This window comes from Onthophagus taurus, chromosome 3 (genome assembly GCF_036711975.1).
Source record: "Onthophagus taurus isolate NC chromosome 3, IU_Otau_3.0, whole genome shotgun sequence".
Lineage (NCBI taxonomy): Eukaryota > Metazoa > Arthropoda > Insecta > Coleoptera > Scarabaeidae > Onthophagus > Onthophagus taurus.
Genome location: NC_091968.1, coordinates 24211893 through 24228820, shown reverse-complemented (window position 1 = coordinate 24228820; position 16928 = coordinate 24211893). Strand labels below are relative to the sequence as shown.

The window sequence follows — 16928 nt, the reverse complement described above, 5'->3', positions numbered from 1 at the left end:
CCACTTATAATAATAACCAAGATAATTGCATTTGTTGGTTTTGCGATATTTTCATTTTTGGCCTCTAGGGGATAAACAAAAGACGATAGCGCTTTGAGGTTTTCGGCATTAGCAGTTTCTCGAAAAATGAGATCACGACATGTCAGCTACTTTTTTTCTAACTCTTATAGTTTCCAAGTTAGCCTATTTGGACATTGAATTTGAACCACCCTGTATATCTATTAGAGAGGTTCTAAAAATTTCTTGTGTTATCTTTGGTACTTTGAGTACAAATAACGTGGAGGCAACACTGACATTTTTTCCGTTTTACCAACATACAGAAAATATACATAGAAGGAATAAAGTTAGAGTGCAATTGGAATCTTATAAACTTACCAAGGTTTTTGACATTTCACTAATGTATGGAAAAGGATTGTTATGGCATGAATCTTCTTCTCATTCCACAATCTATACAAGCACTTGGCAAAATCATCCAAATACGATGTGGTACGATGAGTGAATCTGATTTTTTCCTAAAACCAAAAAGAAAATGAAAATTTGAGTTCGATGTTAATACCTATACATATAAATACAAATTATAACGTTTTAAATCGTACAAAATGGCTGAAATAAGAATCTTTTTTTGTGGTTTATCGAAATGGCCGAAAAGATTGACTACGAAGAAGAAAGAAAAGAGTGGTTCAACCCCTGATGGCAGTAAATGTGGGGTTACAGTGACACATTCGTGGGGATAATGTACGGCTTAATAATGTGGCGTTGAAAAGGCAGGTCACTTTGTACCAGGAGTTCATTATACGTGGCACCCTCTCCCGAAAAAAAAATTTGTTCTCTTCTTCTCTTTGGGGGCTGCTCCGCTAACAGCTGCGCGCCCAACAACACTGACAGAGAGATCAACTGAGAGACAGCCAGATGTGTTGTTGTCAGTTTAGAAGATTCCCATTGAAATAAGTAAAGAATAAAAATAAAATCTGGGGGACTCTTCTCTATGTCATAGAGTTACAAATACAAAAAAAAATCTTGTTTAAATATATACTTACTCCCACGATAACTAAATAAATTTGTTTTAAAGAATTTCGAGAGGTTAAAATAAATTTGTTTCGCTTCCTCGTTTTTACTTAAAAGATTCTTTTTTTGACCGTAAATAAATAGGTATTAATCTCTGGGTGGTTTTTTGTATTGTGTTAGTTTTTGAAAACAACTTTTTGGAATTTCTAACTGTATCTAATCGGTGGTCAACACAGCTTTTGTACCTTTTTTTTTATTATTATTTTGCATTTTGTGTGGTTTCCATTCAATAAAATAACAAAGAAATTCAACGCAATCTATTTAACATTAACCCCAAATGGAATGTGCGTTTTTATTATCATTATCTCTATCTCATTTTAATTCGTTTGAATTCGAGGAATTCGCGCGTGCTACAAGACTGGTTTAATTTTTTTTAATAAAAATCGTTTCAAGTTCACTTTTGCGTAGAATTTAATTTTCGAATTGGTTACAGGGTTAAATAAATAAAAAAAATGAGGAGAGAAAGAATCGAAAGTCGTATATTTAATCATGTATTAAACATTATCTAATAAATTATGTTACCGTTAACGTTTTGCGCATTTATTTAAATTAGAGTCTAGTTAAGATTGAAAAATTATGTTGTGTAACGTGGTTGTTAAATTAAATAGTACGGGATTATTGTTATAAATTATTTATTTATTTTATTACTTTACCGGCGGCGCCAGAGGGAAATTAATTGATATATTTTATTAATGTTTAAAATTCCGATTATGTACTGTGGGTTTATTTCTTGTTAAATAATTAGTATGAATAACGGGTCAGGTTAAAAGTGGTGCAAGAATGCAATTATTATCTCTTTGCGAACTCGCACCGGGAGTGGCAAAACCTATATAAAACGCTTGGTTTACCATGGCGCCTCTGCTATTAACGTTTGCAACATTAACCTCTTTTGCGATTCATTTGTAACGCAACCATTCGTTATTTGTGGGTGTTTCTGCGAAATTTCAAAAACCATGGGGAAATATCTGTTTGTTTGTATCGTAAGTATTTTATTAACGAAATTAAATTAAGAGAATTTTAAATGTTTTTCGTTTCATTCAAGTCGTCCTTCTAAATCTAACTGGAATTTAATTCGATGATTATACGTTGATTAAACATTGATTTTGCATTGTGCAAGATGTAATTATCATATTTTTGCCATTCATTATTCAAATTTTTTGTGTCAATGTTAACAAGTTATGAGAAAACAATAACTTTTTAAATTAAAACAATATTTTTACTAAAAATTCAAAAAATTATAAAATATTTATTAGTAACATCTACGCCACTGACTTTGTTGTAATTCTTAGAACATTTTTGGATTAAATGATGATTTTTATGTAAAACAAACAATCGTTCCTGAGATAAACAATATTTTGAACTAAAAAACACTAATCCATAAAATTTAACAACTTATAACGTCTATGCCATTGATTAAATAGTAATTTTGAGGATATTCTTGCATTCCTTGATGAATTTTATGGAAAAAAGTACTATTCGTAAGTATCTCCACAAAAAAAGAAACAAAACAGGCAATTTTTTATAACAAAATATTAAAATAGAAATCATTTACCAAATGACTCACTTGCCGCAATGTTTGGCATATATGATATCTGGCAAAGTTTCAAGTGAGATATATAATCCCTAATAGATTAAAGTATGAAATGCAGGAAATGTTACAATTGTAGTCTTATGAAAACTTAGAAAACTTCACAATAACATTACAAAACAATTTAACATAACTTAGATCACTTACGTATCTAAATAAAAAACTTGTTTTGAAAAACGCACTTGCCCCGTATGACTCACTAACCCGCTCTCCCCTAATCGTTCTTGAAATAAAAAATGTTATTGCTAAAATTATTACAAAAATTGTTAAATTTTATGATATCTTCATTTTGGACCCAATAATATCTACGCCACTGACTTTATCATAACTCCGGCTACATTTTTGGATTGCTTGAAGTTTTTTACGTAAAAAAGTACTCTTAGTAAAAAGTTCTAACATTAATTGTTCTTGAGAAAAAAATTATTTTTGGTAGGAACTCTAAAAATTGCAAAATTTCGCGATATCTTCATTTTGCACCCAATAACATCTACGCCACTGATTTTATCATATTTCCGGAAACATTTTTGAATTACTTGAACATTTTTACGTAAACAAGTACTCTTACTAAAAAGTTCTAACACTAATTGTTCTTAAGATAAAAACTATTTTTGCTAGAAACACTAAAAATTGTTAATTTTGCGATATCTTCATTTTACACCCAATAACATCTACGCCACTGACTTTATGATCATTCCGGCTACATCATTGGATTACTTGATGCTTTTTACGTAAAAAAGTACTCTTAGTAAAAAGTTATAACACTAATCGTTCTTGAGATAAAAATATTTCTTTGCTAGGAACTCTAATAATTGCTAAATTGCGCGATATCTTCATTTTGCATCTAATAACACCTACGCCACTGACTTTATCATAATTCCGGATACATTTTTGGATTATTTGAACATTTTTACGTAAAAAAGTACTCTTAGTAAAAAATTCTAACACTAATTGTTCTTGAGATAAAAACTATTTTTGCTAGAAACCCTAAAAATTGTTAATTTTGCGATATCTTCATTTTGCACCCAATAACATCTACGCCACTGACTTTATAATAATTCCGGCTACATTTTTGGATAACTTGAACATTTTTACGTAAAAAAGTACTCTTAGTAAAAAGTTCTAACACTAATTGTTCTTGAAATAAAAACTATTTTTGCTAGAAACACTAAAAATTGTTAATTTTGCGATATCTTCATTTTGCACCGAATAACATCTACGCCACTGACTTTATCATAATTCCGGTTACATTTTTGGATTACTTGAACATTTTTACGTAAAAAAGTACTTTTAGTAAAAAGTCCTAATATTAATTGTTCTTGAGATAAAAATTATTTTTGGTAGGAACTCTAAAAATTGCAAAATTTCGCGATATCTTCATTTTGCACCCAATAACATCTACGCCACTGACTTTATCATAATTCCGGATACATTTTTGGATTACTTGAACATTTTTACGTAAAAAAGTAGTCTTAGTAAAAAGTTCTAATATTAATCGTTCTTGAGATAAAAATTATTTTTCGTAGGAACTCTAAAAATTGCTAAATTTAGCGATATCTTCATTTTGCACCCAATAACATCTATGCCACTGACTTTATGATAATTCTGGCTACATCATTGGATTACTTGATGATTTTTACGTAAAAAAGTACTCTTAGTAAAAAGTTCTAACACTAATTGTTCTTGAGATAAAACCTATTTTTGCTAAAAACACTAAAAATTGTTAATTTTGCGATATCTTCATTATGCACCCAATAACATCTACGCCACTGATTTTATCATAATTCCGGAAACATTTTTGGATTACTTGAACATTTTTACGTAAAAAAGTACTCTTAGTAAAAAGTTCTAATATTAATTGTTCTTGAGATAAAAATTACTTTTGGTAGGAACTCTAAAAATTGCTAAATTTCGCGATATCTTCATTTTGCACCCAATAATATCTACGCCACTGATTTTATCATAATTCCGGGAACATTTTTGGATTCCTTGAACATTTTTACGTAAAAAAGTACTGCTAGTAAAAAGTTCTAACATTAATCGTTCTTGAGATAAAAATTATTTTTGCTAGGAACTAAAAATTGATAAATTTCGCGATATCTTCGTTTTGCACCCAGCAACATCTACGCCACTGACTTTATGATAATTCCGGCTACATCATTGGATTACTTGATGCTTTTTACGCAAAAAAGTACTCTTAGTAAAAAGTTCTAACACTAATTGTTCTTGAGATAAAAACTATTTTTGCTAGAAACATTAAAAATTGTTAATTTTGCGATATCTTCATTATGCACCCAATAACATCTACGCCACTGACTTTATCATAATTTCGGATACATTTTTAAATTACTTGAACATTTTTACGTAAAAAAGTACTCTTAGTAAAAAGTGCTAATACTAATTGTTCTTGAGATAAAAACTATTTTTGCTAGAAACACTAAAAATTGTTAATTTTGCGATATCTTCATTTTGCACCCAATAACATCTACGCTACTGACTTTATCATAATTTCGGATACATTTTTAAATTACTTGAAGATTTTTACGAAAAAAAGTACTCTTAGTAAAAAGTTCTAACACTGATTGTTCTTGAGATAAAAACTATTTTTGCTAGAAACACTAAAAATTGTTAATTTTGCGATATCTTCATTTTGCACCCAATAACATCTACGCCACTGACTTTATCATAAATCCGGAAACATTTTTGGAATACTTGAACATTTTTACGTAAAAAAGTACTCTTAGTGAAAAGTGCTAACACTAATCGTTCTTGAGATAATCATTTTTTGCTAGGAACTCTAAAAATTGTTAAATTTTGCGATATCTTCACTTTGCAGTTAATAACATTTACGCCACAGACTTTATCATAAATCCGGAAACATTTTTGAATTACTTGAACATTTTTACGTAAAAAAGTACTCTTAGTAAAAAATTCTAACACTAATCGTTCATGAGATATTCTTATAAGTATTATGTACCAAAAAACTCATGAAATTTGAGTATCTCTTCATTTAACAACATGCAACACTCATTAATAATTTTGGGGATATTTCTGAATTCCCCAAAATATTGTAGTTAAAAGTTCTAAAACTAATCGTTCTTGAGATAAAATTTGTTTTACATTATTATTTATTTTTACATTTTAAACAAAATCGGAAAAGTGAAAGTTAAACATTATTTAAAACTCAAAATTTCCTCCACACATTAGAAAGCGAACAAAAAAAAATCCAAATTGGTCTCACGTAAACCTCAATCATCACAGACATTAGAAACGACACTCAACTTAGTTTCTATTTTATTTCTAATTCAGTTTGAATTCATTTTTAGTTTTTACTTCACCTCAACTCGATCTTTTCGCAACACAGCAACCCGGCAATTCTCCAAGATAGCCGAGATTTACCAAAAGTTGATGGAGCTTTCGGATTTCTTTATCGAACCGAAGATGGTATCGCCCATGCTGCGAAAGGCGAACAAGATGGATCTGTTAGAGGGAGATTTACTTATACAGATCCAACAGGGTTGAAAGTTAATTATAATTATAACGCCGGATCTAGAGTTACTCCAAAATATAATTATAACGAACCTTTAACGTCTTATGAACAAAATCGTTATAATAATAATAATAATAAGGTTCAAACTCAAAATGATGTTGGTTATGAGGATGATGGAAGTTATAGGGAGAATCAACCAATTTATCAAGAAACACAACAACCGATTTATCAACAACCTCAACAACCGGTTTATCGAGAAACTCCTCAAAATGTTTATCAAAATCAACAACCGATTTATCAAGATCAAGGTGATGATCAAAGGAGTCGACCTCCACATTTAAGGGCAAGAAATAATTATTAAACATTCAAAAAGGTTTTCAATTTTGCATGATATGTTACCATTAATTCGCCAAAAAGTACAAAACTAACATTTTTATATTATTAGATTTAAAAATAAAAACTTCTTTCACAACATCAATTTTTTTTCAACGGTCCCTTAAAGTCGAAAAGTGGATGTTTAATAATTTCATGTTATTTGTGTAGTCGCGTGATCGATTTGTTCCAATTATTATTATTATTTGTGGAATTAACATGTGGTGAACTTAAACTTAAACCCTTAAACATCGGGTTCTTTTCGTCTAAAATAAGTATTAATTAAAGTCAGCTGCTTAAATTTTTTTATAGGAAGAATATATATAAGTAGTTTGATCTCACGGTAACATCCTATAATATAATACGGGCTTTCCGCTTTCGATAAAGTTCCCACCGCGATGTGGTACAAGTTCAAGTGCAATTCAGATATGGAGGGTACCGAAAAGAGGTGTTAAAATCCACCCTGCTGCGATCAAAACTTTCAAATCGATTTCAATCACTTTTATTTAACCGAATTCTTAAGAGATGTTTTTCTTGTAATATCCAGGTAGGTAATTGCCCTCAACACGGTTCATTAAACACCTTAGCTACCGAATTTTTACAACTCATGCATCGTTGATTACAAATACGTAATTACTAAGGAAATTTTTTGGCTTTTTCGTCGGTATCTTTGAACCCGGTTTAAGTTTTTACCTCAAATTTTGTAAAACTCTTTGTAAAACACCGCAGAGTCGACACAAATTTTGTAAATTTAATCCTTATTATTTAAAAAAAAATCAACAAAATTATATTAACATTTTTTGCACACCCCTCTCTCTCTGTTACTAAAAACGACAATATAAAATCACCACCCCGAGGGCATCGGCTTAATAAAACTGGGGCCGAAGGACCGTTTAGTTTAAGGATTAGCTTCCATTCTTTATGGCGATTGTCGAAAACATGGCGAAGGGATCCGATTTTGCCTCTGGCGAATTTATTTTTTTATTTAATAAAGTAAAATCTAAACCACATCCAATTTAAAATAAAAAATTAATAATCAAAATGATTATTTTTTAAAAATTATTTAAACTAAATAAAATTTATTCCTCCCCAACAATCAAAAAGATTAAATTTCAGGGTGATAATAATTTAAATGCACCGCTTATGATTGTGACAGTTAGACATTTCTATTTTTCTCTCTTTCTACTTGAAGAGAGATTATAATATTTAGGATTAAGCGTTTTTTTTTTTCTTTTCGGCTACCATGTTTGCAAATGGGGTGGGTTTGGTTTTGCGGCTTTGCGTTTCGCAGAAGGAAGAGTATCTGACTGGTTTTGACTCGAAAAGTACCGTTACCGTTACATTTTAAGTTATACCTGAAGGATTAAAAAATAAAATGTTTTTAAATTATCAAAAAAAAGATTACCTGAAGTTATTAATTTAAAATTTTTTTTGCTACATCCATAAAAATTGTTAAATTTCGTGACTTTATGATAATTCAGGGTACATTTTTGAATTACTCGACGATTTTTACGTAAAAAAGTACTCCTAATAAAAAGTTCTAACACTAATTGTTCTTGAGATAAAAACTATTTTTGCTAGAAACACTAAAAATTGTTAATTTTGCGATATCTTCATTTTGCACCCAATAACATCTACGCCACTGACTTTATCACAAATCCAGGTACATGTTTGGATTAGTTGAAGATTTTCACGTAAAAAAGTACTCTTAGTAAAAAGTTCTAACACTAATTGTTCTTGAGATAAAAATTATTTTGGTAGAAACACTAAAAATTGTTAATTTTGCGATATCTTCATTTTGCACCCAATAACATCTACACCACTGACTTTATAATAATTCCGGTTACATTTTTGGATTACTTGAACATTTTTACGTAAAAAAGTACTCTTAGTTAAAAGTTCTAACACTAATTGTTCTTGAGATAAAAAGTATTTTGGTAGAAACACTAAAAATTGTTAATTTTGCGATATCTTCATTTTGCACCCAATAACATCTACACCACTGACTTTATAATAATTCCGGTTACATTTTTGGATTACTTGAACATTTTTACGTAAAAAAGTACTCTTAGTAAAAAGTTCTAACACTAATTGTTCTTGAGATTAAAAACTATTTTTCTAGAAACACTAAAAATTGTTAATTTTGCGATATCTTCATTTTGCACCCATTAACATTTACGCCACTGACTTTATCATAATTCCGGCAACATTTTTGGATTACTTGAACATTTTTACGTAAAAAAGTACTCTTAGTAAAAAGTTCTAATATTAGTTGTTCTTGAGATAAAAATTATTTTTGGTAGGAACTCTAAAAATTGCGAAATTTCGCGATATCTTCATTTTGCACCCAATAACATCTACGCCACTGACTTTATCATAATTCCGGCAACATTTTTGGATTACTTGATGCTCTTTACGTAAAAAAGTACTCTTAGTAAAAAGTTCTAACACTAATTGTTCTTGAGATAAAAATTATTTTTGTTAAAAACTCTAAAAATTGTTAAATTACACGATATCTTCATTTTGCACCCAGTAACATCTACGCCACTGAGTTTATCATAATTCTGGAAACATTTTTGGATTACTTCAAGATTTTTACGTAAAAAAATACTCTTAGTAAAAAGTTTTAACACTAATAATTGTTCTTGAGATAAAAATGATTTGTGCTAGAAACTATAAAAATTGTTAAATTTCGCGATATCTTCATTTTGCACCCCGTAACATTTACGCCACTGACTTTATGATAGTTCCGGCTACATCATTAGATTACTTGATGCTTTTTACTTAAAAAGGTACTCTTAGTAAAAAGTTGTAACACTAATCGTTCTTGAGATAATAAAGTTTTTATGCTAAGAATTCAAAAAATTGTTAAATTTCGCGATATCGTCATTTTGGACCCAGTAACATCTACGCCACTGACTTTACTATAATTCGGGATACATTTTTGGATTACTTGAAGATTTTTACGTAAAAAAGTACTCTTAGTAAAAAATGTTAAGACAGATAATAATAATAATAATAATAATAATAATTGAGATAAAAATGATTTTTGTTAAAAACTCTAAAAATTGTTAAATTTCGCGATATCTTCATTTTGCACCCATTAACATCTACGCCACTGATTTTATCATAATTCCGGTTACGTTTTTGAATTACTTGATGATTTTTACGTAAAAAAGTACTCTTAGTAAAAGATTCTAACACTAATTGTTCTTGAGATAATAATAATTTTTGCTAGAAACTCTAAAATTGTAAAATTTCGCGATATCTTCATCTTACACCCAGTAACATCCAGACCACTGACTTTATCATAATTCCGGCTATATTTTTGGATTACTTGAGGATTTTTACTTAAAAAGTACTCATAGTAAAAAGTTGTAACCCTAAGTGTTCTTGAGATAAAACTGATTTTTGTTACAAACTCTAAAAATTGTTGAAAAACGCGATATCTTCATTTTATACCCATTAATATCTACGCCACTGACTTGATCATAATTCCAGGTACATTTTTTAATTACTTGATAATTTATACGTAAAAAAGTACTCTTAGTAAAAAGTTCTAACACTAATTGCTCTTGAGATAAAAATTATTTCTGTTAGAAATTCCAAAAATTGTTAAATTTCGCGATATCTTCATTGTACACCCAGTAACATCCAGACCACTGACTTTATCATAATTCCGGCAACATTTTTGGATTACTTGAGGATTTTTACGTAAAAAGTACTTGTAGTAAAAAGTTGTAACCCCAAGTGTTCTTGAGATAAAAATTATATTTGTTATAAACTCTAAAAATTGTGAAATTTTGCGTTATCATCATTTTGCACCCAGCAACATCTACGCCACTGACTTTATCATAATTCCGGCTACACTTTTGGATTGTTACAAACTCTAAAAATTTCATTTTACAATAATAATGATAATAATAATAAGTTTATTGTATTATATGCCAGGGCTTACACTCGTCATATATAATTTAATACAATAAGTAAAATCACAATCAACAATCAAATCTCAATTACAATCCTGTCTTTCAGATATTCCTCAACTGAATAGAACGCATACCTCAACAAAAACGCTCTTATGACATTTTTAAATTTACTTTTTTGCAAAGATCTAATGTCCATGGGCAATTTATTAAATAAGATTTGTGCAATATATATGTGACTTTTTTGTGTTCTACTCAGTCGGCAAAAATCAACGTAAATGTTTTCACGGTTTCTGGTCCCATAACTATGCACGTCGGCATGCATGCTGTATTTGTCTTTGTTATCGTAACAGTACAGAAGACACTCAAGTATAAACAAAGATGGTAGTGTCAAAATATCAAGTTCCAATGATCCTCACCGCCTTGCGCTGCAAGCCAAATATATGGCCACTAGCTGGACTACCACCCCAAGCAATGACACAATAATTCAATATTGAGTGAATGAGCGAGAAATAAGAGGTTCTGGCCAATAACGTACACCCAGTAACGTCAGCGCCACTGACTTTCTCGTAATTTCTGCTACATCATTAAATTACTGATGTTTTTTACATAAAAAAGTACTTTTAATAAAAAGGGCTAACAACAATCGTTCTTGAGATAAAAAATATTTTGTTCTAAACTAAAGGAAAAGCCTCATCTCCGACAAAGACATGAGGCAGAAATCCGTTAGTGCTAGATAACTCTTAATACGATTTACAATGGCCCTAATGAATAAAATTTTAGCAATTATCTTTAAGCAATCGTTTTTTATTAAGCAATTGCTTCATAAGTAAAAGCTAGCAGTAAAAGCAATGGCTAGATCATCACATGAATAAAATTTTTAAGCAAATGCTACCGTTCCTACATCTCTATAGCTTATTCGAATAGGTCTCAATCTGCAAATTTAGATAATTCAACTTTTACTATTGTGTTGACGTTAATACAACACCGTGGGTTAAACAACGTTAATTGAATCGCACCGATTGCAGTTGGAAAACGGTATTTCTTTGACCATAACAGTTTAGCTTCTACAAAATCTTCAGCACTTCTAGGAAATCTAATGAATTTGATTTTCATTTGCTGTATAGGTGATAATGCAGCACCTCGCCTTTCACCACTATCAGTCAAAAAGTAATTTGCTAACCACTCAACATTTTCGCTATCAAACCGATATAACTTTTTGAAATCATCGTCCCTGCAATTTTGACGTACACTGTATATTTCATTCATATATTCAGGCATAATTAAAAAGGCTTAAATTAATAGGAACTTAGTAGAGATTCAAAGTTGACTGTATAAGCAAATGATGCAAATATCTCGCAACACTGCCTTTATCTCCATCAAAGTTTTCAACATATCACCATGGCACCACAACCCCTAGTGGGTTCTTGGTGTGTTCTAGAATCAGTTTCCACTCGCTTCAATCTCGTGTAACATTTTTAGACTTTCTTCCACCTGGTCCTTACATCTGGTTTTAGGCCTTGTGGGTGCCAAAAACTGTTTGGCGGAACATTTAACATTCTAATGATTTTGATGGATTGTACAATATTCAGTTCTTCATAGAACCGGTACGGGACGTCAAAAAAAGGAAGTAAAAATTAAAAAAATTGCAACTGTAAAGCAAGCATTAAAGCTTCATATAAAGGTTACAACTAAACAGACAATTAGAAAAGACAAATTTGTAAATGTTAGTAGATAAACACAATCATAACCTTAATTCTGCCGAAAAGCTGTCGTATTTACATCTATCTCAGAAAACAAGACAACAATTTCAGGAATACTTTGAAGGTGGTTTTGGAATAAAGGAAGCGATCAATTATCACGAATCGAAATTAGGCTTAGGATATGGACCAGAGGGTGTAGATCTTGCTAAAGTCCAAATTAACCCAAAGTATAGTGCAGTGCAGTTTTGGTTTGAAAATTGAAGAACTAAAAACTTAAAAGTTAACTAAAAGTTGTGCATTTTTTTTGGAAAATTGCTAAGGAGCAAATTAATCAGAAGGAATAGGTGTAAAGTATTCAGAAAGGCCATTCGCTCTTATAGTTGTAACTAAACTGATGCAAAGAGCACAGTTTGCTTTTTTCCAAAGGTATTGTATTCGTAGACAGCATCTTGCGATGCCTTAAATCATTGATTAACTTTTGTACACCTTGTCAAAGCTTACATTATAACTCTGAAAATAGTAAGCTGACTTGTGTTTGGGTTTGGTCTCCTTTCTTATGTATAGCTACGATTATACCTATATTTCAGTCTTTTGGGAGTTTTAAGTGCTTCCAGATTAGTTCCAGCAGCCTACATATATGACCCTTCAGCTTGTTTATCCCATGTCTTCATTATATAGTGAAATAAATACGAAATCGTCAAAATTAGAGGATTCTAGCGCCTCGCCCGCAAGCGACCTCGGCAATTTGAGGGTAAATGTCGTTTTATAAAAGACTTTGTATTTTTACCAAGAAATATAAAGAACGATTTCACCTCAAATCGCCGAAACATTACTTTAAAGCAAACTAACACATAGATTGTAAGATAACGTTAAGGACGAAATGGAACAAAGGTCTCACATATAAGAAGATATCCAATTTAACGTTTATTTAAATTAAATCAAAAATGTTATAATTTCTCCTTTCAAAAGCAATTTTAAAGGAGCTATTACTATATCGGTAAATAATTGACCTTAAGTACTACACTATGTGAGGGTTAAAAAGCCACGACATACGTTGCAAATTTGCTAAGCTTTGTTGCGTACGAACAATCAGTCAGGGTTCTTAAAAGCGTTCGAGAGCACGCGGGGTTAAAATAAAGGGTGAAAACAATGCGGTTGAGAGAATCACTAAAATTGTAGCCGTTTTTTTTTTCGTTTTCTTTCACAGACTTTTAAAGATGAGAGTTTTGATTGTTTATTGTTTTAAAGTTTTGTGTTGTTGGTTACTATGAAGGGGTTGGCTCACTTCATCCAACTCAACTCGACCCGACCAAATCATTAAGAAAAGAACGACCGTTATAGAAGAAATTTGTGAAATTATCAAGATTTAGTTAAAGGTGTGCCAGAAATTAGTGGTGGAACGGATATCCACCAACTATCCGGTATCCGGCAATTTTCTAAAATCCGGCCGGATACCGGATAGTTACCAAATTAGTAGTACTCCACCATTTACAGGAATTAGTATCTCTTTTAGGTGTTGGACAGTGCAGATAATAATCAAGTTCAATCCCAATACGACTTTTTTCATTTAATACAACTTTATTTATCATTAGCATCCTCATTGTAACAATGTTTCTTCTCTTCGCTTGTAATTCATCATCACATTCATTACTAACAGAACTGTCGCTGTTATCACTTTCAATTATTAATTAAAGTATCCTCTTTTTAATGCAAAAAGCCGTTTTGAAAAATCACTTTTAATTCTTGAGAAATAAATTTTTGAAATAATCGACAATTTTTTCGAATTTTGCAATTTTCGCCGATTAAGTTTTAAAAATTCGTATAAAATACATTTCTTGGAATATGAGTATGAAAATTTCCCAAAGTGTTAATAAGAGTGTCATAGGAGTGTAAAATTTTCGATGTTGCAATTTTTACCGATAATTTTCAAAATTCGCTATAAAATTAATGTCCTGAAGGATCCTTGTGGAAATATCAGCAATTATTACTTATATTATTATTATTATTGAAGAAAGAAAAAAAGAGTGCTTTGACGTCATAGGCCATTAGCACTGACAATAATTTAACTCAGGGCCACATAATAGCACATTAAGAGTATTCAAAGTTGGTCGAATAGTTGTATGTCTTTAAAATATTTGATCAGATTCAATGAGCTTTCATAGATAGAGTCTATGCTTGTTATATTATAAATATTTCTTGCTTGTTCATATAATGTACATTCCACAATTATGTGTTCTAAAGTGAGTTTCCTATTACAATTTGAACACATGGGTCTCTGCTCCCCTTTTAACATATATTTGGAGGTCAACGATGTATGGCCAATGCGCAATCTACTTAGTTTCACCTGTTCTGACCTGCTTAATTCCCTTTCGGAACTTATACGATAGGTTTGATTTTTCTCAAGAAACTTGGAGTATTTTGCCATTGTTCTTCCCAGCTGTTATAAATCAAGGATCTTACATGTTTTGCAATATCTTTATGTCTGCAAAAGTTCACATTCATAGTTTCTTTATCTGCAACCTCGGATGGATGCTGCACAATCAGCACGTCCATTCCCCCCAATTCCAACGTGACTTGGCACCCATATAAAAATTACTTTCTGATTTTGTTTTGTGATGCTGTCTAGTATGCCTAAGATTTGTAGTAGCATTGCTTCTTTTGTGTACAGGTTTTGTAAGGATTTGATACTACTAAGCGAAGCACTTATTATTAGAAAATTGCGGTTATTGAGGTTCATATTAATGTATAGTAGTGCTTGGAATATTGCATTTAACTCTGCACGAAATATTGAGGAACATCGTTGAAGTGTCCAGGAATGTTCTGTATTATTGACTGACATTGCACTACCAACACCGTCTTCTTTTTTTGATCCATCAGTGTAAACACAAAAGGTATCAGGGTAAGTATGCACTATGTTGTGAAAATCAGCAAGAAACATTGCATGGGGGGCGTTTGATTTGAAAAATTTAGTGAGGTCCAACCTAGCTTTAATGGGATTCAACAACCATGGAGGCACTTCAGAATATTGGTAGGTAAGTACCTGAGATAATACCATATCTAAAGATTGTATCAATTCTTGTGCACGAACGATAGTTGGTCTGGTAGCTGTCAATCTAAAGGTAAGTGTTTGTTGTTGGATTATCGCGTAAATTGGATTATTTGGTTCAGCTAGGAGTCTAAGATAGTAGTTTACTAATTGTATATCTCGTCTATAATTCAAGGGAGGTAAACCTGATTCACTATATAGACTATTGATAGGGCTTGTAGGAAAGGCACCAAGTACATATCTTATACCCAAATGATGTATGGTATTAAGTTTATTAAGTACACCTTTTCTCGCTGAACCATAAGCTTTGGAACAATGCCAATGGTCGAAGATAGGTAGTACTGTAGCTGTATATAGTTGCATTAATATCGTAGTATCTGCCCCCCACCTTGTATATTAATTATAGTATCCTCTTTTTAATACAAAAAGTCGTTTTGAAAAATCGCTTTTAGTTCTTGAGAAACAAATTTATGAAATAATCGACAATTTTTTCGAATTTTGCAATTTTCGCCGATTAAGTTTTAAAAATTCGTATAAAATCCATTTCTTGGAATATGAGTATGAAAATTTCCCAAAGTGTTAATAAGAGTGTCCTCTTTCTAATGAACCAACACATTTTGAAAAATACCTTTTAGTTTTTAAGAAAACAATATTTGAAGTTTTGATAAAATTTTCGATGTTGCAATTTTTACCGATAACTGTCAAAATTCGCTATAAAATTAATGTCCTGAAGGATCCTTGTGGAAATATCACCAATTATTAATTACAGTATCCTCTTTCGAATGCAAAAAGCCGTTTTGAAAAATCACTTTTAATTCTTGAGAAATAAATTTTTGAAATAATCGATAATTTTTTCGAATTTTGCAATTTTCGCCGATTAAGTTTTAAAAATTCGTATAAAATCCATTTCTTGGAATATGAGTATGAAAATTTCCCAAAGTGTTAATAAGAGTGTCCTCTTTCCAATGAACCAACACATTTTGAAAAATAACTTTTAGTTTTTGAGAAAACAATATTTGAAGTTTTGATCAAATTTTCGATGTTGCAATTTTCATCGATAATTTTCAAAATTCGCTATAAAATTAATTTCTTGAAGGATCCTCGTGGAAATATCACCAATTATTAATTGTAGTATCCTCTTTTTAATGCAAAAAGCCGTTTTGAAAAATCACTTTTAGTTCTTGAGAAATAAATTTTTGAAATAATCGACAATTTTTTCAAATTTTGCAATTTTCGGCGATTAAGTTTTAAAAATTCGTATAAAATCCACTTCTTGAAACATCCTTGTCCAAATATGGCCAATTTTTAATTAAAGTATCCTCTTTTTAGAGTTGCTTCGTTAGTTAAATCAGTATCAAAAAAGTTCATTTTATATCTTGGATCCAAATAAGTTGACATATCTTATCAGCTTTTTTATTAATTTCATTTTTATTTTCACATATCGCAATAATGTGGCAATATAGGGTGTCACTTCAGAAATGCACTACCAAATGAAATGGTTACCAGAAATAGAAAGTTGTAAGAATAAGTCAACCGGAACAAATTTTGCACAAAGTTAAAAAAATTATGTGTAGATTTAAAAAAAATGTTTAAGACCACTGAGTAGAGCAATTGCCATTTCTAAGCTAAATATAGAGGTGTAGAAGTAGGAGAAACACCTACACTATCTAAGGTAATACTGCGTTGGATACAATGAATAAATTCCTTAAAGAATTTTCTTAAAATTTTTTTTAAACAATAT

The 16928-nt window shown here is 30.7% G+C and overlaps 1 protein-coding gene and 1 long non-coding RNA gene across 2 annotated transcripts in view; one reads left to right on the top strand and one right to left on the bottom strand.

The window, feature by feature from the left end:
- LOC139429575 (uncharacterized) overlaps nt 1–16928 on the bottom strand; it is a 51313-nt gene that overhangs the window by 31590 nt on the left and 2795 nt on the right. Inside the window, exon 3 of the long non-coding RNA XR_011640131.1 lies at nt 376–512. This is a non-coding gene — a long non-coding RNA (uncharacterized lncRNA). The remainder of the gene's footprint in view (nt 1–375; nt 513–16928) is intronic.
- On the top strand, nt 1930–6614 carry LOC111418259 (uncharacterized). The gene is made up of 2 exons (XM_023050763.2): nt 1930–2045; nt 5977–6614. The coding sequence occupies exons 1-2, from the start codon at nt 2019–2021 to the stop codon at nt 6499–6501; spliced, it is 552 nt and encodes a 183-aa protein (XP_022906531.2). The 5' UTR covers nt 1930–2018; the 3' UTR covers nt 6502–6614.